We start from the raw sequence: 25,970 nt of genomic DNA on the forward strand, positions 1-25,970 counted from the left end.
GTCTGATGTTAGTTACAGCACGTGTAGCCTATGTAAAGACTATTTACAGAAAGAGACTGGAGACAATGAAAATGGTTGAATGTAATGATGGAACAGAGCATAATGTATGAATATTGTGACACTTTTTTCTTTGATCTTTGATAACTTTACTGGTGTTTGCTGCTTTAAAATTGCATTCACATGCTGCATGTCCTTTAACGTGACCCATCAAGTTAAACACCTATCAAACCACTCATTCTACACTTAGGTCCACGATTTGTTGAGCAAAGACATAATTTGTGTATTTCTGCCTCTGTAGACCGCCATTTTAAATGAAACAATTAATATATGACTGAAGTGCCTGCTTCCAGCTTTAATTCAAGAGGTTTAACAAAAGTTTGGAATTACAGTTATTTGTATATACAGTCCCCCAAATTTTAAAATTATAAGAATTAAGCGGACAAACCAACATAATTTTAAATATGAGGATTCTTTTCAATACTTTTGCAGTCATTTCTCCCTTGAAATGCGCTGCTAGGTCTTTACAGCAGCCACCTCAGCTGCTGCTTGTTTGTGGGTCTCTCTGCCTTCTTTTTTTTAATTTGTCAATTGTAAAGCAGCTTTGTTTGGTTGAGATCAGGTGACTGATTTCATCATTAAAGAAACTCTTTCTTATGATCCAGAAAGTTGATTCTGTTCATCTTGACATTTCTTCAGGGGAAGAAATGTTTTCTCACTCATCCAAGCTAGACTGGGATTGGATGACTGAGGATGCATCTTATACTTTCACCCTCCCATCATTCTGGTAAAAGTGTATTGTAGTTTCTTCAGACCAGAGGATTTTTTTCAGATCTGCACAGGCTCTTTTAGATGTTAGACATGTCTGATCTGACCTTCTGGTTCTTTAATGTTTTGCAAAACCTTTGTATATACATTTATGAAGGTCTCTCCTGATTACAGACTTTGACAACAATAATCCTGTGGTCTTGCACTTTAGCTGTCTTCCGTGGTCTCCCAGGTATTTAGATCCTGTTGAGATCTTTTTTAACAATGTTAATCATCTGGCCATTCCTAAAGTTTTTCTCTCTGATAAGTTTATTTTGTTTGTAAGCCTAATGATGACCTCCCTGAATTACACTGACGTTTCTTTGGGGATGATGACAATGAAAAGCTATAAAATCCAGTTTCAACAACTGATATTATATCTGCTCAGTTTGTGTTGAAATCACACAATAACCCTCCTTTTACCATGAAACTGCTTTTCAGTCAATTAACAAACTAATTTTGAGGAAATAGATGTATATGAAAATGGCTGTAATTCCTAAATGGTTAGTTAAAATTTATTTTTAATTTAAATTAAAGCTGAAAGCCTGCATTGCAGTTTTTTCTTGGTTGTTTGATTTTAAATCCATTTTCCTGGTTTATGGAGGCAAAACCAAAAAAATGTATAGTATAATAGTATATTTTAGCATTTCACTGAATATTTGAATGAGGCTGTTTAGAAATTATACTATAGTATATCATAATATTTTCTCCAAAAACATATATTTGTGCCAACCCATAAAACCCATGAAGCTCTGCTTTTTCAGCTACCTAAGTATTAAAATTTGATCATAACTTATTTCACCTTGTGCTTTTGATGATAATCTGGGGCTCATAGTAGCATTTAATATGCTATGCTATTAATCTTAATATTTTCTATGTATGTATTAGATGTGTTGCATGTATTGCATTATAATCAAAAGTATTACCCCATTAATATCACAGTATTACATATTTTAATGAAAGTATTGAACTGATATAAACACTTTTTTTCTACCAGGTTAGTAGCAACCTAAATACTATTATTTCTAACTAGCTTTCCTGACTAATGCTATGTTATTACTGAGCCAATGAAGATGACTCTTGTTGTAAATGCTGTCAGTTCATGGATTATCTGCCCAGCGAAAGGACAAGTGTATAGTTGTGAGTGCGATACTTACAGCACACCGACTACTTGTTACGTCAGCGCGTATTATGTCTGTGCAGAACTCCTAGAGTAACCCTCCGTGGAGAGTGCGTAACACTTACAGCAGTGTGTGGCAGTGTGTGGCTGAGCTGTCTGCTGGTGGGAGTGGAGGTGGGGGTGGAGGTGGAGGTGGAAGGCTTGCAGTGGCCCTCGCTGCCTGCCCTGGGTCGGCGCCAGGGGCAGGGAGGGGGGAGCAGTGCAGGGCTGTCCACACATGAGCGCATGCTCTGCAGATGGGTCAGAACAACAGCACACACTTCACACTCACACACACAGCATGCATGGAGCTGGGCAGGCCAGTCATATCATTAGTGCCATGCAGTTTAACATTTCACAAAAACACTGCTTGAAGTGCACTAAGGACGAGGGACAGTACTTTTTATTAGAGAACACTGGTGAGCAGTTAGTCTGTGTAGTTTCTTGCACTCGTTTTCTCACGCCCCGTGAACAAGTATAATCTGCATCAAACACTTAAGCACTTGCTCACACTTAATACATGCATAAGACCATTTTAAACAGACTACTGCTATTTATGTACTCCTGCATTTATACATTCAGAACTTTTATGCTGATTGTTAAAAACCTAATTCTGAAAAAGTTGGAACTGAAAAATGTAAATAAAAACAGATTCCAATGATTTACAAATCTCATTAAACTCATATTTTATTCATAGTAGAACAAAAACAAAAATCAACCCATGTCAAATGTTTAATCTGAGGGATTTTACTATAGCATGACAAAAATTAGCTCATTTTGAATTTAAAGGCAGCAACTTTAAATATTTCTTCATCTACAGTACACAATACAACGAAAGGATTCGGAGAATCTGGAAAAATCTCTATGCAAAAAAGACAAGGTTGAAAATCAGCATTGGATGCTCTCTAAGGCAGCACTGCTTTAAAAACAGGCATGTCACAGAAATCACTGCATGGGCTCAGGAACACAGCTCCCTGTGCCATCCACAAATGGATGTTAAAGCTCTATCTTGCAGAAGCCATATGTGAACATGGTCCAGAAACACTGCTGTCTCTCTGGGACAAAGATCACTTAAAATAGACCATGTTTGGAAAACATCGACTCTGCATCCTCTGGATTAAAAAGGAACGACAACAGCTGACTTGTTTTCAGTGCTGAGTTCATAAGCCAGCGTGTCTCGTGGTATGGGGGTGAATCAATGCCTATGGGATTGGCACCTTTAAAGGGACTATCAGCGCTGAAAGTTATATACAGTCCTTTCCACAGAAGTCCAACAACTGGTCTCTCTGGTTCCCAGCCATTTACTTATTGTAGCTAAGCAAAGAGGAGATACCCATCCCAACTTATTTTTTCTGAAAATGGTGAATTTCTTAGTTTAAATACTTGATGTTTTTTTATTTGCTATTGTGAATAAAATATGGTCTTATAAGATTTGCAAATCATCACATTCTGCTTGTATTTGCATTTTACACAGCGTCCAAAAATCTTTGTAACTGGGTTTGTAGAAACTTCTATCTGCGAACCACAGTATTCCTGATGTAACCTCAGTCCTTACACCTCTCTTAGTCCACTTCAAGAAAACAAATGTGCAGTGTTAGTTTAAATGATCGAAACAGTGACAAAAATATCTGGAAATTCAACTTCCACAAATAAAATGAGACATAACACAGCACAGCTTAGTCAAGTTGAAGTCATGCTCCTATGTGTCACGCACCTTCTGCTCAACAAAGTGACAACAACAAAGTGAATGATGTCATCACGCAGCTTCGGACAATTTGTGCTTTTTGTCAGCGTCGTTATACTGAACATGTTTTGAAAGTGTAACTTGATGTGGTGAAATTCCGACAGTGATCTGACAAAATGGAAATGGGGAACTGGAAGAAAAGCGCAATGGCAAAAGAAGCAACATGCAAAAAAACCCCACAGAAATGAACACCACCCATTTAGAGTGATTTCAGCTCCATCCTTCTTACCTCGTGTCCCAGCAGCGGCCGGGCCTCAAGAACTTTCTTGGCCTTGTTTTCCTCTTTGACAGGAAGAAGAGACTTGAGGAATTTAGGAGGTTGTGGGGAGAGGACTTTAAAGGGGCTGGCAATAAAAAAGGTCGAACTCTCTGGAACCAACCCTGTATGGGAACATTAGGTGTTAACTCTGAAGTCAGAACGGAACGCTTCCACACACGTGCTTCTTGTGAGGTTACCTGAGCTCTCCTTTTTAATGGGTGTGGTACAAAGGGAGCCGTCCTGTGGATTACAGTTGGTGCTGTCCACACGGTCACAGTGATCCTGTGATTACAGTCACAACAGACCACAGTCATCACACAAATGTACTCTTGCATGACAGTTACAGAAAATGTTGAACAAGAAGCCCAACGCACCTTACAGTCTTCATCTTCACAACCAGTCAGGTCTGTTTTACTACATAAAGACTGGAGAACAAGAAATAGGACAGTAAAATGATGTGTATAATTTTATAGTCAAGTTATTTCCATATGGCCAGCAGGACATGCAGTGAGTGATTTCTTTAATTACTTGCTGTACATTTGGTGTGCTAATACTCCTCCTTAAGTGTCTCCCCTTGGCAGCGAGTGCTTCCTTCACTGTCACAGCCTGCAGAGACCATTAAACAAAGGTAAGTTTATCTCTATACATCATCCCTAAATAATTAATGATTATGATGTACACTAAATTACATTTTTTACTAAATTAGATTGTGTTACTGCGTAGGTTACCTGTCGTAGCCTCTCCAGGCTAAGGATGTTCTCCACCTCCAGAACTCCTCGGGTGTATTTTTCTATGTAAGTTTCTCCATCCTGAGTCTCCTCGCTGTCCCCACGAGCAGCCATGAGAGCCAAGGTTTCCCTCTCCTCTGGCTCCTCCGAAGCCTGGAAGAAAAAAAAGGAAGGAAGCTTAGAAAGAGAAGTTAAACTCCAAACACTGATAAAACAGAAGCAGAGTTTCCAACATACCTTTGGTATGTTGGAAACTATCTCATAAGTCACACCGCAGGAGTAAAGCATGTTCTTTAGCGACATTCTTCTCTTGAGGCTCTGAGTAAAACTCTGTAAGAAAAAAATATTCAAATTATGTTGATCATTAAAACATGACAGACTTCTGTAAGCCTAATATGTTCTTTGGGCTAACCTCCTTTGGTTACATCTAGAGTTTCAAGTATTAACCTGTTTGTTGTAGATGTTGACAGCAATCCTCTTGCGGAGCACCAGCTCCATGGAGGCAGGGTGGCTGAGCTGCACCGTGGCTTTAATGATCAGGTAGATGCGTTCATTTGGCGACGTGACCCGGTTGAGGTGAACAGAATCATGAATGGATGAATCCCAGGAGCACACTGCTGACACCTAATGAAATTTCAAACTTGTGTTTAATTTTTTTAATTTCACAATTATCTATACAAAGAATGTGTGGCAGTGGTTTTGTGACAGCACAGGGAGACACATGGATTACGATGGCATACGTGGACCATAGCTTTGGGTTTGTCTAATAACCATTTAGACAGCATTTAGCGCAACGATTACTGTAGGGTTAGTCCTGCTCAACATCACAAAAAAAGGAATAAAGATTAATTTCGTTTAATTACTTCCTACCACACATGCTGCAACCCAACCAATTAGGCACACATAATTGTAGGAAAAAAGTTGCCCTAAAACCCTTTTATGTGTCAATTTGTGCAATTATGTGAGGAGAAAAACTTTATAGCAGCAATTTAGCAAATGAAGATAATTTAACATGGAGCCATAGTAAAACCAAAGACACACAAATTTATATGTTTAACAAAAATACTCTACAGACTATGAGTTGACTTACTTACAGTACATTCATTACACTATTGGATATCTGTGAGCTTCTCTAAGTAAGTAAAGGGAAAAGGCAAAAGAATAATAATACTTAAAAAAAAATATGTGTGTGTGTGTAAAAATATATAAGCTTAATTAAAAACATAATTCAAATTCAATAAAGAATTCAATAAATTAATGAATGCCTTTTTTTATTATGTTGATGCATCATTATTATTATTTTTATTTTTTTGGCCGTTTTGGGCCTCCATAGATCTCTGAGTTGCCATGAGAAACCAAATTGGAAACACTTTAATCTTTTTTTTTTGTCTATGATTCAATTCAATTCAATTAAAAAATAATAATTTTAAAGTATTTTTGACCAGGAGAGGGCAGTAAAGTAACTGTTGTTACTTACCTCCTCATCACTGTGCCTAATGATAGGTAGATAGAAGAACTGGCTGCCGTGCTCTTTGGGCAGTATAGAGTTAACGCCTGCAGCATGTGGGCCGGTCAGCTGCTCGTTCACTGTCAGATTATCCGCTGGTGGTGTACAAAAAGAAGGCCGTTTGCATTTGTGAAGCCAGCGAGGAGTCTGTGAAGTAAAGTATGTGTCTGCCTTACCATTTAAATCCAGGAAGAGTACAGGAATGTGAACTTCCATTCCTGCAGGTGGAGTCCTACAAGCAGTTGAACAACAGGGTATTGGTTCAAAAATAAAATTAAATGAAAGGCAACAAGAAGTTTTCATTTCTGAATGTTTTGTTTTGCTTGTTTTCACCAGTCTGCAGGAGCTCCCGGGATGCCACTACCAGGTGCAGGTACCAGCACTGCATTTCTCTCTTCAGTCAGCCCAACCCACTGCTCCACCAGCCGAGCTTCACGCTCAATGTCCTCCTCTGACTTCTCTACATGCAGTGAGAAGGATAGAAGTTAAAAAAGAAATGTTTAAAAAATGAGCAATCTTGTGATCAGGGCCTAAAACCCACCCTGTTTGTTGATGATTTTCTTGATTTGTTCGTCAAGATACTCCCGACGTTTGATTAGTGCATCTGACCAGCGCTCTCTAACACAGTTGAGATCCTCTTCCTGGAACCAAACAAAGAGCTGAATTAATGCCAGCTGCCTCAGTGAAGCAAAGGTTCTGCTACAGGGCAGAGTGAATTGTTACCAGTGGATGATGAGCGTGCACTGGGCTGATTTCTCTGAGGGAATACTGTAACTGCTCCCAAACACCCCCAGCTAATACTTTGGAAAAGTAACAGCTTTACCAAACCCAAGATGTTAAAAAGTAAAAGTCTTAAGCTCTCCAATTCTGGCTATAAAACAAATGTGATTTCACTTAATAAACACATACACAAAAGCTCTCCTTATCCCCCTTTTGCAATCGCACTCATCATTCACACTCAATTGCATGCACCTCCTCGCACGCAGCCAAAGGTCCCCAAAGTCCTACCTGAATACATGGGAAGTATCTCTCTGACAGAGCAGCAGAGAGTAGATTCCCCTCTGCAACATCCCCAATCCCCAAAATACCTCAGAGCCAATCACGTTACGCTTCTGCAATCAGCACACTCTCACAATGCAAAGTACTGTAAATCATGCAGCCATGCAATGCCCAAGTGATTAATTGAGGCGTATTACTTCTGCAGCTCTTCAGTAGTGACAAGCAAACAGTAGCATTAGTGCGCAAAACCTGAGGGGAAAGGCAAGAGAAGGCGGGACAAGATTGTGGCAGACATGCTGCTCCCGGAAGCTCAGGGTGAACCTGTAATTTGTTCGTTTTTATTCTAGGAGATGCCAAAGAGTTGTTGGTGCGACTGGTAATCACAACACATCAGAATACATCCACGTGTGCAGCTGATGCAGATGCTGTTTAATAAAGCGCTTCTTTAGTCGGCAGGGACCTCCTGCCTCTCATGCCCTCAGCACAAGGCCTAGTCACAAACACATGATCACATCAGTTGGTGTCCTTCATGCTGCAGTGTGAACTAAAGGGTGAGCAGCAGCAGGAGGAGACTTGAAGGGTACCTGATAACTATCCATATCGTCTTCCATCTCTCTCTGGCAGGAGAGAACACACTGAGTCAGATGTGGAGAAGCAGTAAAGGCCTTCACTTGACACGTCAGAGGAAACCAGCTGCTGCTCATCTAGCTTACTGTGAATTTCAGTGACGTTTACATCCATGCTCACATACCTTTCTGAGTAAATAGTTATATTTATAACAAGAATTGTCAATTTATTTCATAGTTAATTTGAAAAGAAAATGGGATTCTGTGACTACTTAGAATTAACAAGCAGCCCCTTTCTATACCCCACAACAGAACTGTGACCCAAACAAGTCTTTATTTCTTGGCCAACTCTATGCTAGCTGCCAGCTACCAGGATGGACCAGTCTAGGCATGAAAGCTGAGAAAGACTAAACATAGTTTGGCTGAATTGGTGTAATATTGCGTCTTTGTGGTATGAAACAAGTAGAATGCCCCCCAGAACATCTTCCTGTTTTGATACAGAAACATCTAAAGGCAAATTACCATCCTAATGAAGCCAGCACAATATGCTCATAGTCAAAGTCCATTTGTGCGCATGTGGAAAAACGCAAACATATGCATTTTGCAGACCTGGTAGCTGTCGAGCGGTCTCTGTAGTTTGGTGGAGCGAGCCGACACACACCCAATAGAGACAGACAGCACAGCCTCCACCAGCAAGGGCAGAGTGCCTGAGTTCTGGACCGGTTTCACGGACACCTGCAGTCTCCTGGAGTGACCCTGTTTGAAAGAAATCATAATCACCTAATTAATTTTTATCCTCTTAAATGTGTGTTTAGTCTAAAGCAGCCAGCCCGACCTGAAGGAAACCTCCTTCATAGTTTTTCTCTGACCTGTCGGAGTTGGAAGACTCCTCCTGTGCTGATGTCTTTCCCAGGTTGCAGCTCCACAGATGCATACTCTCCCTGCTCATTAAGCTCTTGGATGGCGATCCACAGCTCGATCCGGCGAGACACGTCGCTCCACCTTGAACATGTAACAGCCAGGATTAGAATCAATTTTATAGAAGTGCAAAAATGTCAGTGCAACATGTGATGCATCCGACCTGTCCCGGAGCGTCTGGGTCTTGGCTTCCAGTGCATCCAACTCCCAGAGAGAACGTCCATTCCCAGCACAGCGATGACCCCACACTTCTATGGCCAGCGCTCCATCTGATATAAACTCTAAAAACTCATCTGTCACGTGCACAACATAGTCCTGGGAAAAGAGTTTGGGGTAGAGAAGCTGAAAGTTACTAACAAAATTTGCAAGAATGTAAAATGTCTCTGAAACAAGGCATTAAAAAAAAACTCGACTGAAACAACAAGCAGCTCATTTTTCCAACCTTGCAGTGATCAAACTGGACCGTGAACTGAGCATCTGGGCTTCGAGGGGAAGGTCTGTCTGGGCTGACCATAGGAGGAGCCACAGTGGGCTCACCATGCTCCCAGAAGGTGTACTGACAGAAGACAAAGTTGGACAGGTTGAGCGGCAGTCCTGTGGCATCCCTGATCCGCACCTACAGCAGCGAAGACAGGATGAAGATTGAAGACTTTGATGTTTTTTTAGAACTGAAATCTCACTGTGCGCCGCCTGCACAGATCCGTTTTAGAAACATTTGGTTAAAATCCACTGATGGTTCACTCGTACCCTGCAGGTGAGCCTTTTGGCCATGTGGACGATCTCTCCGTTGGTGTCCATGACCTCGTAGCAACTATTTTCACTGGAGTTCTCCGAAGAGTCGTCCCCGCTACACAGGCGCTCTGGTACAGCTCCACTCACTCGCATCAGCTCAACGTGCAGCCTGCCTGCTACCTGTACATACAAGCAGAAGGAGTGGGACAAAATTTAAACCTTTTGAGAACTAATCCATGTATCCAGAGAAAATTTTTACCAGTATGCTGATTTTTGTTGGTCTATATCTTTTCATGTGGACATAAAAGTACTGTGAATTATGAAAAGCTTTTAAATATATTAAGACTAAAAGAATAAGACTAATTGTACTAACAGCCCACATGAGAAGTGTGTGATCTAGTACTTTATCTTTATTTTATTAAGCATTAACTAGTAAAATAATAAAATCAGGGCTTCAAAAGGGGAATTCCTGAACACAATGACTGACGTCACAGACAGCAAGTCTACAGTGTGCTCTTACCTCTCCCTGCTGGCTGATGATGGGGACAGCGTACTGCAGCTTGACATCATGGAAAAGGCACTCGAGAAAAATGTTGGCCACCCCAATCAGGTTGTGGTTCTCTTGCGCCTCGTAGAAAGGATCACAGTGCTTACTGCTTGCTTTGTTATACTATACAAAGGAAAACAAAAGAACATACTTTTAATTACTTTCCCGCTTCCTTACTCATTTTTTCCTGTCTCTGGTCCTTTGTTACTCACCATTTCCTCTGTGCCCTCTTTCCAGTCTCTGTAGTGGTCTCTCATGTCTACAAGTTTGTTCTCCAGCTTTTCAATGGTCCAAACCTGGGTCCCCTTCCCTTTCCTCCGCACCTGAATGGCTGGCTCGCTCACGATAGCGCCACGCTACATTAAAGTGTCACATTTTAGATCAGATTACAAGATATTCACACCCTCCCTAACCCTAAGCTTAACCGACCAAAACACTGAAATAACCGAATGAAGTGTAATCATTTCAAAAAGGTTCAGCAGTCTGACCTTACGGTTGGCGCTGAGGTTGGCTGCGGGAATCTGAAGGGTGACCTGATAATCGGTGAGTTTGTTCATCTCCTCTGCCAAAAAGTTGGCTTCTCGCACCAAAGTGTTGGCTTTGACAACCTGCTCTCTGAGTCGGGAAAGGCTCTGGCGAAAAAGCTCATCCCTGTCACAAAGAAACAAATACACAGAGATGCATTTTATAGAATTTGAACTTCTCGTGTCCTGAGTGAGTAAAAGAATCACTAATTCTTTCCACTCAGATTTGACTTCTTTTGGCATTTTTATGGTAGAGAAAATTGCGCACTATAGTTTGTATTTGTGTGTGCAACAAGTATGTAAAAGTAGAAAAAAATATACATCTAAATTATTATATACTAGTTTCATCTGTGGCTACGCATTTATAATTTTGATGTCAACATCTTAAGTAGCACGCCTATATTTTCTGGAGTACGTATGAGGCATCATATGTGTGTGCGAGCTACACTAACCGCTCCTCCGTCCACAGTCGCAGCTTGCTGTGCGGCGCGTGCGTTGAGAACGTGAGGCGGTCGCTGCTGCTGCGGTGATGCTGTGAGGTTTTCTCTGGAGACAGCTGTTGCCGCAGCGACTCCAGCTCTCTTTCGTACATCATCCTTTGCTCCTCCAGGGCCGTACGCTTCTCCTCCAGATACTGCTTCTCCAACACCTGGACCACATTCTGCATGGGGTCTACATACAATTAAAAACAATTAATTGTATGTATTGCAATTAAAAACTTATTAAAAACATACACTCACTGTTGTTAGCTACACCGCTCTGTTTCAGCTGCTTGTTAACATAAATATCCAATCAATCAATCGCACGGCAGCAGCTCAGTACATTTAGGCATGTAGCCATGATCAAGACAAAGAACAACTGCAATGTGAAGTTACTCAACAGAAATGCAAATATTAGTTATTATCAGTATCATCACAGATTAAACTACTGTTCTACTCGTGAACACTAACTGAATTAATATTCATGAGCTGCTAGAAACTGTTTTTCTTCTAAGAATAACTTCATTATTTGTGCCATTTAAGAAAAATTAGTTGCTATTTACACATGGATACTGTAAGTCAAATAGAGAAATACTTTTTCCCTCTTTATTCAGAGGATTAAACCCAGTAATACAGGAATGGTATTTTAAAAGGATGTTAGGATACAGTCAGTTTCTGGAATGAGCTGGCAGTTCATAAAATATGTACATGGTCCCAATCGTACCATTGTTTCCAAGAGTCTTCATTATGACCTCCATCTGGGCAAACTCATAAGTGTAGTCTTGCTCAGAAGAGGCCTCGCTGGCTGTCTCGATGTCTGCCTCGACAAAGCTCTCTCTGGGAGATGCTCTCTCCAGCTCCTTCAAACGGTCCCGCCGCTTTCGTTTAGGCAGATTGATCCTGGAGAGCAACGCAAATATCCAGTCAGTGACTTCATAGCTGCTCACACGCTTGAATGTGGCAACAAAAATAAAGGACTCATACCTGAAGAAGTGATTATTTCCCCATAAGATACGGTCTCCATGCCACAAGTGTACTAATGAATCAATCATAGTTCCATTCACACAGGTCCTGCAGAGAACATACATTTATATTTTATTGTTGAAGAATTGTATTGTAACCTTCAGGTTTTCAAGGGGAAGAAGCAGGCTAATCGAGTAGGAACAATGGTTTTTTAGGGGGAGGGAGACCTGCATCTGATATCAAAGTGAGGAGCTCAGATCATGAAATTCCTGTGCAGTGAGGTCATGTGAAACTCTGAGGTCCAGTCATCCAAGAGCACAGATCACAGACGGAAACACAGACAGAGAGTATGTTGGAATAAGTTGCACGACAGCTCACCTGGCATTCCCTACTGGCATCAGGGTGACATCACCATCTGGGCACACCTCCAGGACGCAATGCTCTGGCTGTATCCCGATCCCAAAGAGCTGGATGTCCTGAGATGTGTCTGCACCCACACGCGTGTGCTCCTACACACAGGTGCAGGAAAGATTAGAGAAACTACACTGGCAGATCAGGATGTAATTACATCTCACCCTTCTTATCCAAACATTCTGGCCATAACCACAAAAGGCTGCTACCTTTTATCTACTGAACTGATTTGAACTAAAGTAGTGAAAAAAACAATAAACACAAGAATATGAATTTGGGAAAATGACAACTAGACATAAAGCAAAATCAGGCCTAAGCGAAAAAACATGTGTGCCGAGGGGGCGTTGTAAAACAAACATCCTAGCTTCTAAAGGATGTCGTACCCTGCAGGGAACAAACCTATTTCACATTACCATAGTCATTCCACACTGATATGCCAGGCTGGCCTGCAGGAACTAGACAAAGGCCTGTTGTTCTGTAAGCTGTGCAGATTGCTGTCTCACATGCCTCAGCGCTCACACATCCAACTAGACGGCTGGCTGTTCCACTTCAAAGTCCAGACCTGCTCTTACTGGACTTCTCTCACTACAACATGTGTGCTTCAGTGTGTGTTCCAGGGCCTCTGTCAGTGCTAAATATTACTGCTGTGGTATGTGACGCACGAAGAGACTCACTGTGAGTGCTTAAACAGTAAACTGCAGTATTAGCGAGTGACTGAATAAGTGACTAACTGGGTCTTTGTGGCAACTAATGAAGAGTACAAGGGAATCTTTTTGGCTTGTTTTCCACCATATAGGCCTTCTGGTCTTTTGCAGTCACTATGAGCAAAACGCTACAGTGATTATAATAAACATCATAGGAACATCTTGCTCTATAATTCTGAAAGTTAATTCACAGAGAATTCATAAAGGACAAGTGATTAGGTTTCACTACAGGACATAAGATGACATGAAAACACAGTAACCAGCTGTGCCCCCAGCTCTGGTCTGGGAGCATTTTATCAATGCTAACCATGATATTAGCCACATTAGCTCATTAGCTATCAAAATGCTAACACTGACATCACAAAGAACCAGTCTATTTACCATTTACCAACTGTATACTTAAGTCTCACTTTAACATTAGGCACTCGTTGATTTACTAAACCCAAAAAAATCATACAAATATATGTATGTAAAACTTTATTTTTTTATATTAAAAATGTCCTCTTGCAACTTTAGAAATTTAAATCAGTTTAAATTTAATATTTAAAATCACTGGGATAATCACAGAAATGCAATACGGCAATGCAGTGTGAATAATCTCTGTATCTTTTTTTCTAAGAGACTCTTAAACTTAAGTAACAGGGCAGATCCAGGCTATGTGTTTAAACTAATTAGACTCACCGTTAAAAACAAGCTGTATGCTATATTTGAATTAAGCAAAGAAATTGTTGAGTAGTATTTAATCCAGTGTGATAATATCAACAGATACTTTGGGTCTTGGACCTCTTGCATCATATTGTAAACCTGCTGTAAAGAACCTCGGTGCTTTCATTGATTCCTTTCTGAAATTAGATTTGCAGATTAAATCTGTGCCCTTTTAGCTTTTAGTTTCTTTTTTTAAACAACCTTGGCAAGGATATCCACGCTTTTATCACGCCCAGACTGGATTCCTGCAGTTTGTTTTTTTATGTCAGATTTTGCAAGGCACTATTATCATGAATGCAGTTGGTCTAAAATGCAGCTGCTCGACCCCTGACTGGTAGACAGACACATGAATGCATTTCATCTATCTTATCATTGATTAGGATTCATCTTTAAATTTTGTTCACTTATAAGTGCTTGCATCAGCACATCTCTAAGTAACTATTCGTCATGTTACAATTTTACATGCTCAGTGCAAGACCAGGTGACTCGACTGGTGACTTAACTCTAAACACCAAACTTACAGCTAACTGATCTTTTGCAGTTGCCTAACTCTCAGACTTAAACTTAAAAACGTATCTTGTCTTATGAACCTTTTTACTTTAGGTCTAATCTACAACTGTGTATTTCTGTAAACACTAGAGATTGATTTTAATTATGTTAATTACATTCCTTATTGTTTTTAAATTACTGCCTCCTAATTGTTTTATTGATTTCTGTGCATCACCTCGGATAGTGCCTGTTGTGCTTAAATTTGCTTTATAAAAAAAATGGCTTGACTGAGGAGCTGAGCTTGGAAAAAAATGACATTGCAAAAACAGCATTACCTTCAGGTAGTAGACCAGCAGCTCATTTAGGGCAGGATCAGCATTCAGATTGACCAGGAAACACTTGTCTTCACCCACTTTAATCCCAGACGTTTCCAAGGAGATGCCCATGCTTTCCAACTGCTTCTGACGCTCCTGAGAACATGGATAATAACAATGTAGCTGTTCATATAAACACACTGAATTAGAGTTGAGGTTTCACAGTTTTCATGAGTAAGGTGTTTACAGTGGCAATCTCCTCTGTCTTTCTTAGCTTCTCCTCCCAGGTGACTGTCATCTCTTGGATGAGTTTCTCAGACTCCTGCAGTTTCTCCTTCAGCTCAGGAGCCTTCATGGACTGATGGGAATAAAAAAAATGTAAAAAAAAAAAAAAAAAGGAGAATAAGTCAGAGTCAGATGTCTGGCATAATTTATTCCTAATTGAACAGAATCTGTGGTTCAACCTCTCTTCTCACCTCAGCCTGAGAGAGCTGAACTTTCAGCTTCTCCACCTCTTCCCTGAGCTCTCTGATGATCCGAGCGTTGGGGTCTTCATTCACAACGGCATGGTTGACGATTCTCTTGGCCCTGTCGGCGTAACGTAGAGTGGACAAAGTCTCCTCATAATTATCAGCAGCTGGACTCACCGTGGCTATCATGGCGGTCTTGCTGTTTCCGCCAAGGTTGTCCTGAGTTTAAAAAAATCACAAGAAGTTGTTAAAATAGACTTTCATGACAAGAAAGTTACAAAACAACAACCCGAACAGAACGTGGGTCAAACCTTCAGTAGCCAGGTGAGCACTGAGTCTCTGTAAGGCACAAACTTGGCCTTCCCCTTTCCTGCAGACTGATCAGCCAAAGCAGAAATCACACATCCTAATGTGGTGAGAGACCTAAAAACCAAACAAAGATACATTTAACCTGATAAATGATTGGACTTTATATACAGCTCATACACAAAATAAAAATGTTCTCACTTGTTTATATTGCTTCCTTCTTTGAGTCTCTCCCCAGCAGCTCCAGTCTTCGACACACGTTCACTTCCTGCCAGGTCAACCAGACTCATTTTGCTCACTTTCTCCCCTGAATTCTGTTGACAGTCACAGTGTGCCCAGACAAATATATTTAATTAATAAACAAATGTTTGTCCTTGTGAAAAAAAAATGATTGTAAATATGTGTGAAATAAGAAAAAACAAAAAGACTTACTCCAGACTGCAGATCATAGAGCGTTTGCGTGACAATGATACTGAAGACGGCGTGTGATCGGCTGCTCTCCTCATTCATGTTGGTGGCTGCAACTGTGCGAGATTTGTTCCCCTCTGACATCAACACCTCAATGTCCTAAAAAAAAAACAAAAAAGAGGACGTTTAGGACAGCAGAACTATTTAAAGTGTTTTTCTTGCTCAGGCTTTGAGCACATTTCGGTGGCTAAATCTTTAAATTGATAGTTGTGATAGATGTGCACATCTGGCTGTATGCCACTTCATTTAATTGGGTCACAACAGCGAGAGGGCCAAGGCTGTGGGAAATCCATTGGACTAATATCAGGCAGAGCAGAGCGCAGAGGAGCAGGGCGGAGGTGTTTAAACATAATTATGGAAGGGCCTGCCAAGGCTTGGCATACACACTACACAAAACCCCATGACTACATCCCACATCAGGAATATGTGTCACTGGAGTCTCTGCGCTTGGGAAGGTTTTACACAGCAAGGTTATTCCAAATGTAAATCAGTGATTTGGCGACTGAAGATACAAAGTAATTTCTTCTGGATGTTATAAATCATGTTTATGTGGCTCTGATAGAGGGTGGATATCGCCTCATTTCTGGTCGCTGCATGATGACAGACGGGTGAAAGACTCACCTCAAAGCTGGTCACAGCCAGCTGAGACAGACCGTCCACATACGGACCAAAGACTTTGTGTTCCCGAACTTTCAGGGACTGTCGGCTCCTTCAAAAAATAGAGAAGGCAACACAATGAGTAAAAGAGAACAAAGAAGCACTCTGAAGAAACTTAAAATCTTTTATTAAATGCATACAAGCTGTAGTATGGAACAGTAACATATACATGAACATTTATAAGAATCAAAGCTTTTTCAAAGGGAATAATACGTTATTTTGATTAAGCTTATCAGCACCAAATAGATTTCCTGTGATTCACAATGCAGCAGTGCTTTAAATCTGGTGTTTGTGGTAACATTCCCACATTGGCACACCAGTAGAGATGGGTTCACAACAGGTTGAGAGCAAGGCCAAACAAAAATACACACAGGTGTGGATTTTTCTTGTTTAAGGCATACACCATGGGCAATCATCAGCAGTGTAAACTCACTGGACACTTTATTAAGAACTTGCTGGACCCCCTCTTATCTACCTTAATGCTTAATGGCATAGATTCAATAATCTACCTATGATTCAACTTCAGGGATGTTCAGCCCACATTGACTTTAAATGCAGGTTTTGAATCTCCCGTTCCACCACATCCCAAAGGTGCTCTACTGAATTGAGATCTGGTGACTATGGAGGCCATATGAGTAAAGTGAAGTCATGTTTACAAAACCAGTTTGAGATGATCTGAATTCTGTGTGGTGTGGTCTTTTGCGTTTGTGGGCCATCTGCTTCGAGGTTTGACGTGCTGTGTGTTCAGAGATGCTCTTCTTTTGTGGCAGGCACCTTACTGTAAATTGCGCTACATTTAACACCAAAAAGCATGTTGTACCCAGTGTGTGTGATAGTTGCTAGGATGGTTTATTTATCTGGAAAGAGAAGGGGAGATGTTATCAGAATGAGTGCATAATTGGCAGGGGTGGAGAGCTCAAAGATAGGAGCTAAAACTTTGTTTCTATGCTGTTGTTCTTTACTCTGAGGACTACTCTGAGTGTTTAGAGCTGAGCCCCACATACTCCTGTTGCACAATAATACTGGTATTTTAGCGAAACACAGCTGAACTGAAATTCACAGCGCGTCACATGGAAGATCCCAACAGGAGACAGATACAAGGATAGGTCTTGTTTTCCTTTTTACAGTGAGCAGAGTGGGCTCCAGTGTTTCAGGCTTTTTAGCTATATTTCTACACAAAGACCAGTACACAATGAAAACATCTCTGCATGTCTGTTTTTGGCAGTGAGAACATACAAGGCAAACTCTGTAGACACTACTGCATAACAATATCTTAGGGTTAAGGCTAGTCAAATTAGTATGTGCAATATTCACTTTCTTCTTCAGACACACAACCAAATGCACGTCCACCCTTGACTCCTGTATAGCTCCGCATCTTTGATGGAGATGGCAACCGGTTTAATCACATTTATTATTGTAAACAGATTGCTTGGAAGATTTCAGCTTTGTCTTAGTGCCATTTTCTCACCATCTTGATACATCAGACTTGGTTTGAAGATGTCTGTCTGTCAGTGGTCTAACCCACCCCTGCTTTATACAGTACTACAGCTAACGTTTATTCCTATAACTGACAGAGTAAATTAGGATGCAAGATCAAGAGCATCTGGAGGTTACTATATACGTGACAGGAAGCTGCATCTTTTGACATCTGCAACTCACAGAGCGCTGCACTGTAGTCTGTTTCTGGCGCTCGGCTCGCAGCAGCTCTGACCGCTCTCTCGCTCACGGCTTTACTACCAGATCTCCCTGAAACATCCCCATTCACAGCTCACCCTTCTTAGCAGTCTGTCTGCCAACCCACATCACACCACAGAGGCTAAGAAAGCAGCACTGTCAGAGGACGACACTGGCTGCTGTTCTGCAGGAAATAACTGGGTTGAGCTTCCTACTCACATCATTCTATCGCCAATCCCCCCATCCTGGGTACTAGACACAACAGAGCTATAAAAAGAGACGCAAACCAGAAGACAATGCGAGCTAACGGACAGATCACTCTCTGCTTGAGCTGGAGAGACTGAAGAGAACGAGAAAACAACTCCATAGTTTGTGAAAACAGCTGCGTCTTGTCGCCCCCAGGTCCGAAAGCTGCTTCGGTGAGCTGGAACATGTGCATTTTTAAAAGCAAACATCAAACTCACCCTTTGGGATCCAGAAGGTCACGGACTTTCTCATTGTAGATCTCCATGTAGGAAACTTCCACCTTAAAAGAATGGCCTTCGTTTGCCTCCCTGTGGACCCTCTCAAACAACGAGCAGCAGAGTCGAGGAATTAAGCCTGGCTGCTCTCCATTGCCCATCATGGAAAAGGACTTGCCTGAGCCTGGATGCACAACAGAGTCACACATGAGTTGCCAACTTCAGAAAGCGAGTTAGTTAAGTGTAGTCTCTGCTATGGCCACAAATAGTTTGCTTTAAGGAAGTATTTAGTATTTACATCTGGAGAATAATTGCCATCATCATCATGTTGCAAAAAACGAACATGTAAAGAATGAGTCTCCAGCTGTGCCAGCAGCTGTGTCAGGCCACATTTGTGCTTGCACATTTGCATATACTGGGTGTACAATGGATTTCCTTTAGCATGTTAGCATGGAACATTTGCTTATTAGCACTAAAAATTAAAGGTGATGGGAGCACATTAAAAGTGAAACTTCTTGATTCATTTCAAATCACTTCACATCATTATTTACGATTTGTGATCTAAGTTAAACTAAGACTGTCCAGAAGTGCCGTCATCACTCATGTGCTGCTTGCAGGATGTTGCTTCAACCACATGATTATATCGGATTTGTTTTCTTTCTTTCTTCTAACTGATGAGCGTGCAGGTGTGTCCCTCTAAGACAGGAAGCGGGATAAAATAGCTAATGTGATTTTAGGGCGAGGGAGGAAATGAAGTCATTCAGTTACCTGTTTGTCCGTAAGCAAATATGCAGGCATTATATCCCTGGAATGCATTTTCAAGTATCCCCTCTCCAAGGCACTTGAACACCACCTCTTGACCTTTCAGAGAAAGACACGGTCACCATGGAGATTATGGTAAACAGAGGAATAATTGTGTCACACAGGGTCAGAGGCCACGTCCTTTTAAGGATCCAGCCTCTGAGTTAATACACAGTTATACTGTATAAGCACTATGATCACACATACTGTTTGTCTTAGTACTAAAAAAAAACTGTATAAATGGAGTGACAAGGGGCACAAAGGGCCACGAAACAGTGAATAAGATTCATGAAAGGTGGCAGATTCCTGTCTGGTCATGTGGAAAATGCAGAGCTGTGTAGAGAAAACTCTTGTGCTGCTCACTGTCATGCCCCTGCTCAATGGCCCAGCTGTTTAATGAGCTAAATAAAGCCTTGGCTCGGGCCCTTGAGGCAGCCCTTAACTGAACAGATTGCCTTGTCGGTTCAGCACAAAGGAGATGTAAGCTTAACATTTCCATCGGCTAAACAAGAGTTATTTGACAAACACAAAGTATCCTCAATTATTATGTAAATCCGCCTCACACTGGCAGTAATAACCTCTTTTATGAAGATGTTACAGAAACTGCAGCTGAGGAGAAAGAAGAAAGCGACTTTACCGGGTTAGCTGGTGCACGGGAGTGTAACAGTGGTGGATAAATACATAAACACAATGATCAATGTGTGTGAACAACTGTGATGCCACTATAGCAGACATGTGAGTCCAGACAATACAAACACAACTGCCTTGTTGATTTTAATTCATTCACTCAAAATGCAAATTTTCATATACACCCGTACTATACTCTGATTTGCATGATGCAAAAACAGCCTGCCGTCATGCAGCGAGCTTCTTTGCCCTTGCAATGGTAACACAAAGCTCTGCGGCAGGTCTTTGCATGGCACATAATTTGAGCTCTCTGGTTGAGTGAAGGATTGTTTTTTTTTTTGGTTTTTTTTCTAGCCTTCACATTTGTGACTCACCGGCATATTTGGGAACGTTGGACTCATCCATGGACCAGAAACAGTGGTCAAATGCGAACACCTGCAGAGGCGACAGCACAGGGAGTGTAAACACACACTTGCCCAAGCATGTATAGTACAACATAAGCCAGTCTCTCTTAGTGGTGGTCGTCTTCTGAGGTTCACAGGATTGATGTGCAGTACCATGTAAATCAGCAGGACTGAGCTTGTCTGAGTGAGTAAGATGAATCCTAACTGAGCATTGTTCAAAGTAATGTTAGTTAAGACCGCATCATGTCTGTCTGCACAAATTCACTCTCAGCTGTTTAGTCATAGTGGCTGGAGTTAAATGAATTCATAAATCAGGGTCAGTGCTCCCCAGAAGAAATTCCAGCACTCAGTGACCCTCATCTCCAAGGAGACAGGGGCATAGCTGTTCCACTTGGTGCGGGCTGGCTCTTAGCCCTCTAAGTCCCACAACACAGACTTCTGCAGCAGCATGCCCTTCTATCACCCAGGCACCTGCAAGCGCTCTGGATACATAACACACAGAGAGGATACTCTTTCTGGGGAAAGAGCATTAGTCAACAGCCCCTCACAGACAGAACAGCTCCTCTTACAATGTATCTGTTTATGCATTTGACTCCATATTTATCTGCTGTAACGTTCTTAAATGTTTCCTTTAAGCAACTGCAATGCAAGTCACCCATTACATATTTTTGTTTGCTGTTGCAACACCTCATTTGCCCATTTTCTAGAAATGCATTACCTGTGCCAGCGCTCAATCCAGAACCATTCCCACACATTTCCAACAAAAAACAACCCCCCGCCCCCAAAAAAAGACTGCAGTTGTCATGGCACCATGTACTCACTGGACCCAAGAGTTGGAAAGACTGAAATCAGCGGATATAGGAGGGGCTACTGCAGGAACTTCACTGATATTTGGGAGATGCAGCCCACAGATATTGAATTGCCAAAGGAAATAACCCTGAGATTTGTGATAATGTAATGCTAAATAATATCATAACATTTTCTCCATCGATGGAAAAGAGGTTATTTGTGTTGATTCAAGAAAGAAGCACTAGGACAAAAAGTGTGGCCTGAACTCGGTAATGGGAGCTTTATGTATGCTTCTCCCTCCATTTGCCTTAAACCTTTAAAATCAGATTAACATTTCAGTCTTGATCTGATTTTTGAAGTTTTTAGGCAGATTTCTGGTTGCTTAAACAGTCATCTAGCTTGTATTTAGGATAAAAAGCTTAAAACTATAATCATTATATTCAGGATTTTAAAAATGCATTGCAGATTTTTTCGGATTATCGTTCATATGTTTTTTTCCACATCTGTATTATTGCAGCCTATCTTGGCCAGGACCAAAAAGTCCACATATTTTGTTCGCTTGTGTTTTTCTGATGTTAGAAGAGTAGCTACCGTCCTGTCAATGGTACAATTCCTGGCTTTAGTGCTCTGCCAAAACACTTTTCTCTACACAAATACCCCATAATAATTGACCTTTAATCATAATAAGGGCCACTGGCCAGGGAAGCAGTGGTAGCACAGTCAGCATGGGAAGCACTGAGATCACTGAATGCTTTGAAAGCAAGACCGCCTCTTGTGACTTCAGACAAGTGAGTGGGTGCCATTCAAAGGAACAAAAGTGCCATCATTCTCAATTAAGGCTGGTTTCATAACTAGGGCTTCAGCCTCCTTTGGCCTGTCTCTGTCAGGCCTGAGGGTGTGACTGCACCACAAATTGTTCTAGACTGGACAATTACTATTAATCAGCAGTGCAAATAATGATGCAGCTGAGGCGCACAAAGCCCTTTTTGTCATTTCTAGTATGAAAACTGTCCGAATGTGATTGGACTGCAGCGTCTGTTTCCCCAGTAGACAGCAGGGAAAATTTGAGTGGCACTATAGCTTAGCAGACAACCACGTGCTTGTCTAGCTGAAAGGTATTACAGGGTAGCTCGGGTTCACAGGCCCCAGAGACCATGCACACCCGTGGCCCGGACTAGTGCTCCCCTTGGTCCAGCCAGGGGCTGACTGTACTGAGCACAAAGCCCGTCCCTGGTGTGTGAAACATCTCTGAGCTAGTCACCAGCGTGTTGTCAAGGGGGGAAGTGGGGGTGCACTCCAACAATGCAGCTTTGAATGTGCGCACACACTGCCCCAGTGTCCGCGCTCATCCCTCTCTCATTGTAGCGCCTTTGTGGGTGTTCACGAGATCTTAGAGCGCTGACACATTCACACGGACATCTATCCGGCTCCTGCTGACCAACCAAACTACTAAAACACCCTCAGTCATGTCCCTAGAAACAGCAGTGGACTGAACTGTGCAGGATGTCTCTCAGCTTCTCAGGGGAGAAGCGCTGCTTGTCCCGCATCCTGCTACTGAACGATCTGTGAAGTCACTATAAATGGAATTCAGCTCTGTTGATGTCGGCAGGTTGTTTTGTAGAAAAAGAAACAGATAAAACATACATACCTTAGGTTGTTTCCTGGTGAGATTGAGGGGAATAGTAGGAACCCAGCAGATGAACCAAAAACAGAGAAAAACACAGAGAAATTAACATAGTTAGCAAACAATTTCACAGTCAGAACTTGATATCCACAGTGCTCTGAAAAAAAAAAACCAAACGTGTAACCTCAGCTCTTTCTTTGAAATTCCTTCTTTGACTTCTTTCACTCCTTCTGTCATTTTCTCACTCACTCATTCATTTCCACATTGTTGCTTTTCCTGGTGGGAGCTGGTGCTGTGATTGGGTTCATAATTGGGCCAGTGGAGTGTGAGGAAGGGAAGAGATTTAGGATTCAATGTCCCACTGACTCTGCTGAATAAATAGCTCTTATGCCTGTGGACTTAACACAGAGGCCAGCTTGGGGAAGCTGCACTGTGCATTACAAGCTCCCGGAACTAAGGACAAAAGTGTAGCATATATGGTTCTAACATATGCAGGATTATTCTCTTAATTGGACCAGTCCTCATCTTACAGTAAGGTACAGCCTCTACGGTGTGTGGTTAATTAAGACATGCATGCTCCACAATCCAGTCCTTCAAGATTCAGCAGATAACTCCTGCAGAAGTCTTCTGGCACAGACACAAAGGTGGGCATCACCTTCACACAGTAACCAATACAGAGCAGAAGCTTTGGGAAGACTGAAACACTGCACCAATGTTTCTCACACAAACTGAGCTGAGTCACCAACAACGGCAGGGCCATGGAGTGCTCAGCATCCATTTAAAAATAGCCTCTGTTTTTTAATTTTTGTTTTCAGAATAATAAAAAATCAAGGGGAATAGCAAAGTATTAACTGTGTTTTAGCTCTTACGACAGAAGAGTGTGGTTGAAGAACAAAAAGCAAGAGGGCCTCATCTGGGTTCATACCCTGTATCTAAATCTGGGCCACTGACAACACTGAGACTTGGTCTTAATCAAAGCACACAGAGACTGCAGCGGGCAGTTCCCCTCCACCGGCCAGTCGCTCCATACTGCAGCGCAAAGAGGGGACGCCCAGGAAGCGCTACAGTATGACATATGCAGGCTATGTGGGTCTCCAGACTAGAGGAACTACAGATAAGGTCTTAATGCATGCTAAACTGAAAGGCAAAATTTAAATTAAAAAACATGGCAGAGATATAAAGATGGAGTACTGATGAAGAACAAAGGGAAAAAATTAAGGAGGAGTGGAAAGAGAGAGCCATAGACACACACTTGATGATGAAAAGATGAAAGACTCGCTGTTTTTGAATGAGTGCACTCCACAGCAGAATCTCCACATCTGCAGCATAAACTAAGCAGCAGTAACAGGGGCTGCTGCAGTGGTTTGGCGGCTCATGCTCACTGTGTCATCTACTGTATGTACAGTTAATGTATCCAGTTACGGTATGCTGGGAATGCTGAACAAGACAATAGGAGGAACTGTTCCTAACTGGCTATATTTAGGATTTCATAGAGTTCCTACTTCCTTGTCAAAATCTCACAAGACATTCATTTAATTCCAAACAGCTGACTTCATTTTAGCCTCCTATTCAAAACGAGTCCCTAACCTCCTACCCTATCACAGCTAAGACCTCCTTCTCAGTAAGTCAAAACACACTATCCTCCAGTTCTCCCCCTTTGCTTTGGAAATACTCTCTAACTGAAAGCTGTCTTCCCTGACATTGATCTCACAACATATGAAGTCACATTTGGATGTGTAAATACTTCTAATGATGCTTCTTACACAGAAAAAAAAATTTTTTTCAGGCTATAGTTGTCAAATGTAGTAGTTTATATTACAACACTCAAGCATGAAGCCCACAGGCAGTCTGCTAAATAATCAGCATGGATGTCAAGTTATGTCTTGAGGGCTTATTAAAGACTATGCTGTGGTTGGACAGTACGAATGTGCGACACGCATGTATGGCATAGAAGTGCCAGGTGGTATCAGGTTATTATCCCCTCAGAGGCATATGCACTAAGCCACTGCAGCCTCAGCAGGGCATGAATGAAATCTAAAGCCCTTTTCAGACATGGCAAATATAACATTTCTGCCTTCGTCAGTTTGACTTAGTGCATTCTGTCTTTCAGATATAGTCCACTTTTGCATCATCCAGACACACCCATGGCAGTGTGCACACAATATTTGCAATCAAAGCAAAAAGACTTTTTTTTTGCACTTGTGGCAACAAGCAGTAACTCTGGTGATGCGCAACCACACTTTTGAATATTAAGTTCTCTCCACTATTAAGAGCAGGGTCTCTCCCTGCATGCATGCTGCATGGTGGTGCTGCGCAGGCTGACCGCACCCTTCACACACAGGCTTGGCAAGAGAGTGAGAGAAAATGAATCATAAAGAACTCTATTAACCTAAATGCAAACATGAGGTAGTTAGATGAAATTATTATTGTGTGCATGCTTTTGCTGTTTAGGTCACTCTCTGATGAGCCGAGCAACTCACAAAATGAGCGACAATGTGACGTGTTATGTATTGGAGGCCAAACAATTCAAAGGCCTGACCCGCCGTTGTTGTGAGCAGGGTGCTCAATCTGACATACTGCAAAGCTGACATCCTCATGTACCACAGCACATGCATTAGGGACTTAAAAATCCTGTCAGGATGGGTAAAGTGTGTCTCTGTGCTTCCTTTTAGGGGAACGCTTAGGTTCCTGCAACTCCAGCTACCTGATGCCAAAGCACCCATGTATGACTAACTTGGCCAAAGGGAGGAAACTGGCCTCTCACACTGCTATGACTCTCCTCCTGCACGTGGTGTGAGATAGATTAGAGGAGAAAATATCCTCGTTTCTAGTTTGGAAAGGGTCTGACAGATTTTTGTGGCCCTTTCAGCTTAAATCCATGGGTGTGGTAAAAACGAAGGTATAAAAAGTGGAAAATCAGCACTGGAATCTCCCCCGCTGTGGTTATGGAGCAAGATTAAGGCCACTGGGTTATTGTGCCACTGAAAAATGCACTCTTCTAAACCAGCAGACAACACATCAGATTAATGTACTGTATTATCCACCCACTGAAGCAGAGATCTACTCTAAAAAATTACACTGCATTACATTCTATGCCCACACGCTCACACAATTATTAGACAAAATAATGAGTTTTT

At 41.8% G+C, this 25,970-nt stretch overlaps 1 protein-coding gene across 5 annotated transcripts in view; it reads right to left on the reverse strand.

The window, feature by feature from the left end:
• The window catches only part of kif13a (kinesin family member 13A), a 38,717-nt gene that overhangs the window by 5,028 nt on the left and 7,719 nt on the right, over positions 1 to 25,970 (reverse strand). The window contains exons 3-38 of one of the 5 annotated variants that reach the window (XM_085176410.1): positions 22,858 to 22,870; positions 20,391 to 20,451; positions 19,357 to 19,449; positions 18,592 to 18,772; positions 16,418 to 16,505; positions 15,761 to 15,895; positions 15,530 to 15,642; positions 15,334 to 15,445; positions 15,029 to 15,241; positions 14,800 to 14,910; positions 14,574 to 14,708; positions 12,308 to 12,438; positions 11,951 to 12,037; positions 11,691 to 11,866; positions 10,940 to 11,159; positions 10,452 to 10,614; positions 10,176 to 10,319; positions 9,937 to 10,086; positions 9,432 to 9,596; positions 9,127 to 9,300; positions 8,848 to 8,999; positions 8,636 to 8,768; positions 8,376 to 8,522; positions 7,785 to 7,817; positions 6,743 to 6,842; positions 6,535 to 6,661; positions 6,378 to 6,433; positions 6,172 to 6,296; positions 5,142 to 5,318; positions 4,932 to 5,024; positions 4,695 to 4,847; positions 4,504 to 4,572; positions 4,341 to 4,391; positions 4,164 to 4,248; positions 3,937 to 4,088; positions 2,050 to 2,214 (exon numbers count right to left, since the gene is read on the reverse strand). In XM_085176410.1, the coding sequence (XP_085032536.1) occupies positions 2,050 to 2,214; positions 3,937 to 4,088; positions 4,164 to 4,248; positions 4,341 to 4,391; positions 4,504 to 4,572; positions 4,695 to 4,847; positions 4,932 to 5,024; positions 5,142 to 5,318; positions 6,172 to 6,296; positions 6,378 to 6,433; positions 6,535 to 6,661; positions 6,743 to 6,842; positions 7,785 to 7,817; positions 8,376 to 8,522; positions 8,636 to 8,768; positions 8,848 to 8,999; positions 9,127 to 9,300; positions 9,432 to 9,596; positions 9,937 to 10,086; positions 10,176 to 10,319; positions 10,452 to 10,614; positions 10,940 to 11,159; positions 11,691 to 11,866; positions 11,951 to 12,037; positions 12,308 to 12,438; positions 14,574 to 14,708; positions 14,800 to 14,910; positions 15,029 to 15,241; positions 15,334 to 15,445; positions 15,530 to 15,642; positions 15,761 to 15,895; positions 16,418 to 16,505; positions 18,592 to 18,772; positions 19,357 to 19,449; positions 20,391 to 20,451; positions 22,858 to 22,870 (4,483 nt within the window). Of the gene's footprint in view, positions 1 to 2,049; positions 2,215 to 3,936; positions 4,089 to 4,163; positions 4,249 to 4,340; positions 4,392 to 4,494; positions 4,573 to 4,694; positions 4,848 to 4,931; positions 5,025 to 5,141; positions 5,319 to 6,171; positions 6,297 to 6,377; positions 6,434 to 6,534; positions 6,662 to 6,742; positions 6,843 to 7,784; positions 7,818 to 8,375; positions 8,523 to 8,635; positions 8,769 to 8,847; positions 9,000 to 9,126; positions 9,301 to 9,431; positions 9,597 to 9,936; positions 10,087 to 10,175; positions 10,320 to 10,451; positions 10,615 to 10,939; positions 11,160 to 11,690; positions 11,867 to 11,950; positions 12,038 to 12,307; positions 12,439 to 14,573; positions 14,709 to 14,799; positions 14,911 to 15,028; positions 15,242 to 15,333; positions 15,446 to 15,529; positions 15,643 to 15,760; positions 15,896 to 16,417; positions 16,506 to 18,591; positions 18,773 to 19,356; positions 19,450 to 20,390; positions 20,452 to 22,857; positions 22,871 to 25,970 lie in introns of all 5 variants that reach the window. The other 4 variants (XM_085176408.1, XM_085176411.1, XM_085176412.1 and 1 more) reach the window with 4 other exon arrangements.

The sequence above is a fragment of the Neolamprologus multifasciatus genome, chromosome 11 (genome assembly GCF_963576455.1).
Source record: "Neolamprologus multifasciatus chromosome 11, fNeoMul1.2, whole genome shotgun sequence".
Lineage (NCBI taxonomy): Eukaryota > Metazoa > Chordata > Actinopteri > Cichliformes > Cichlidae > Neolamprologus > Neolamprologus multifasciatus.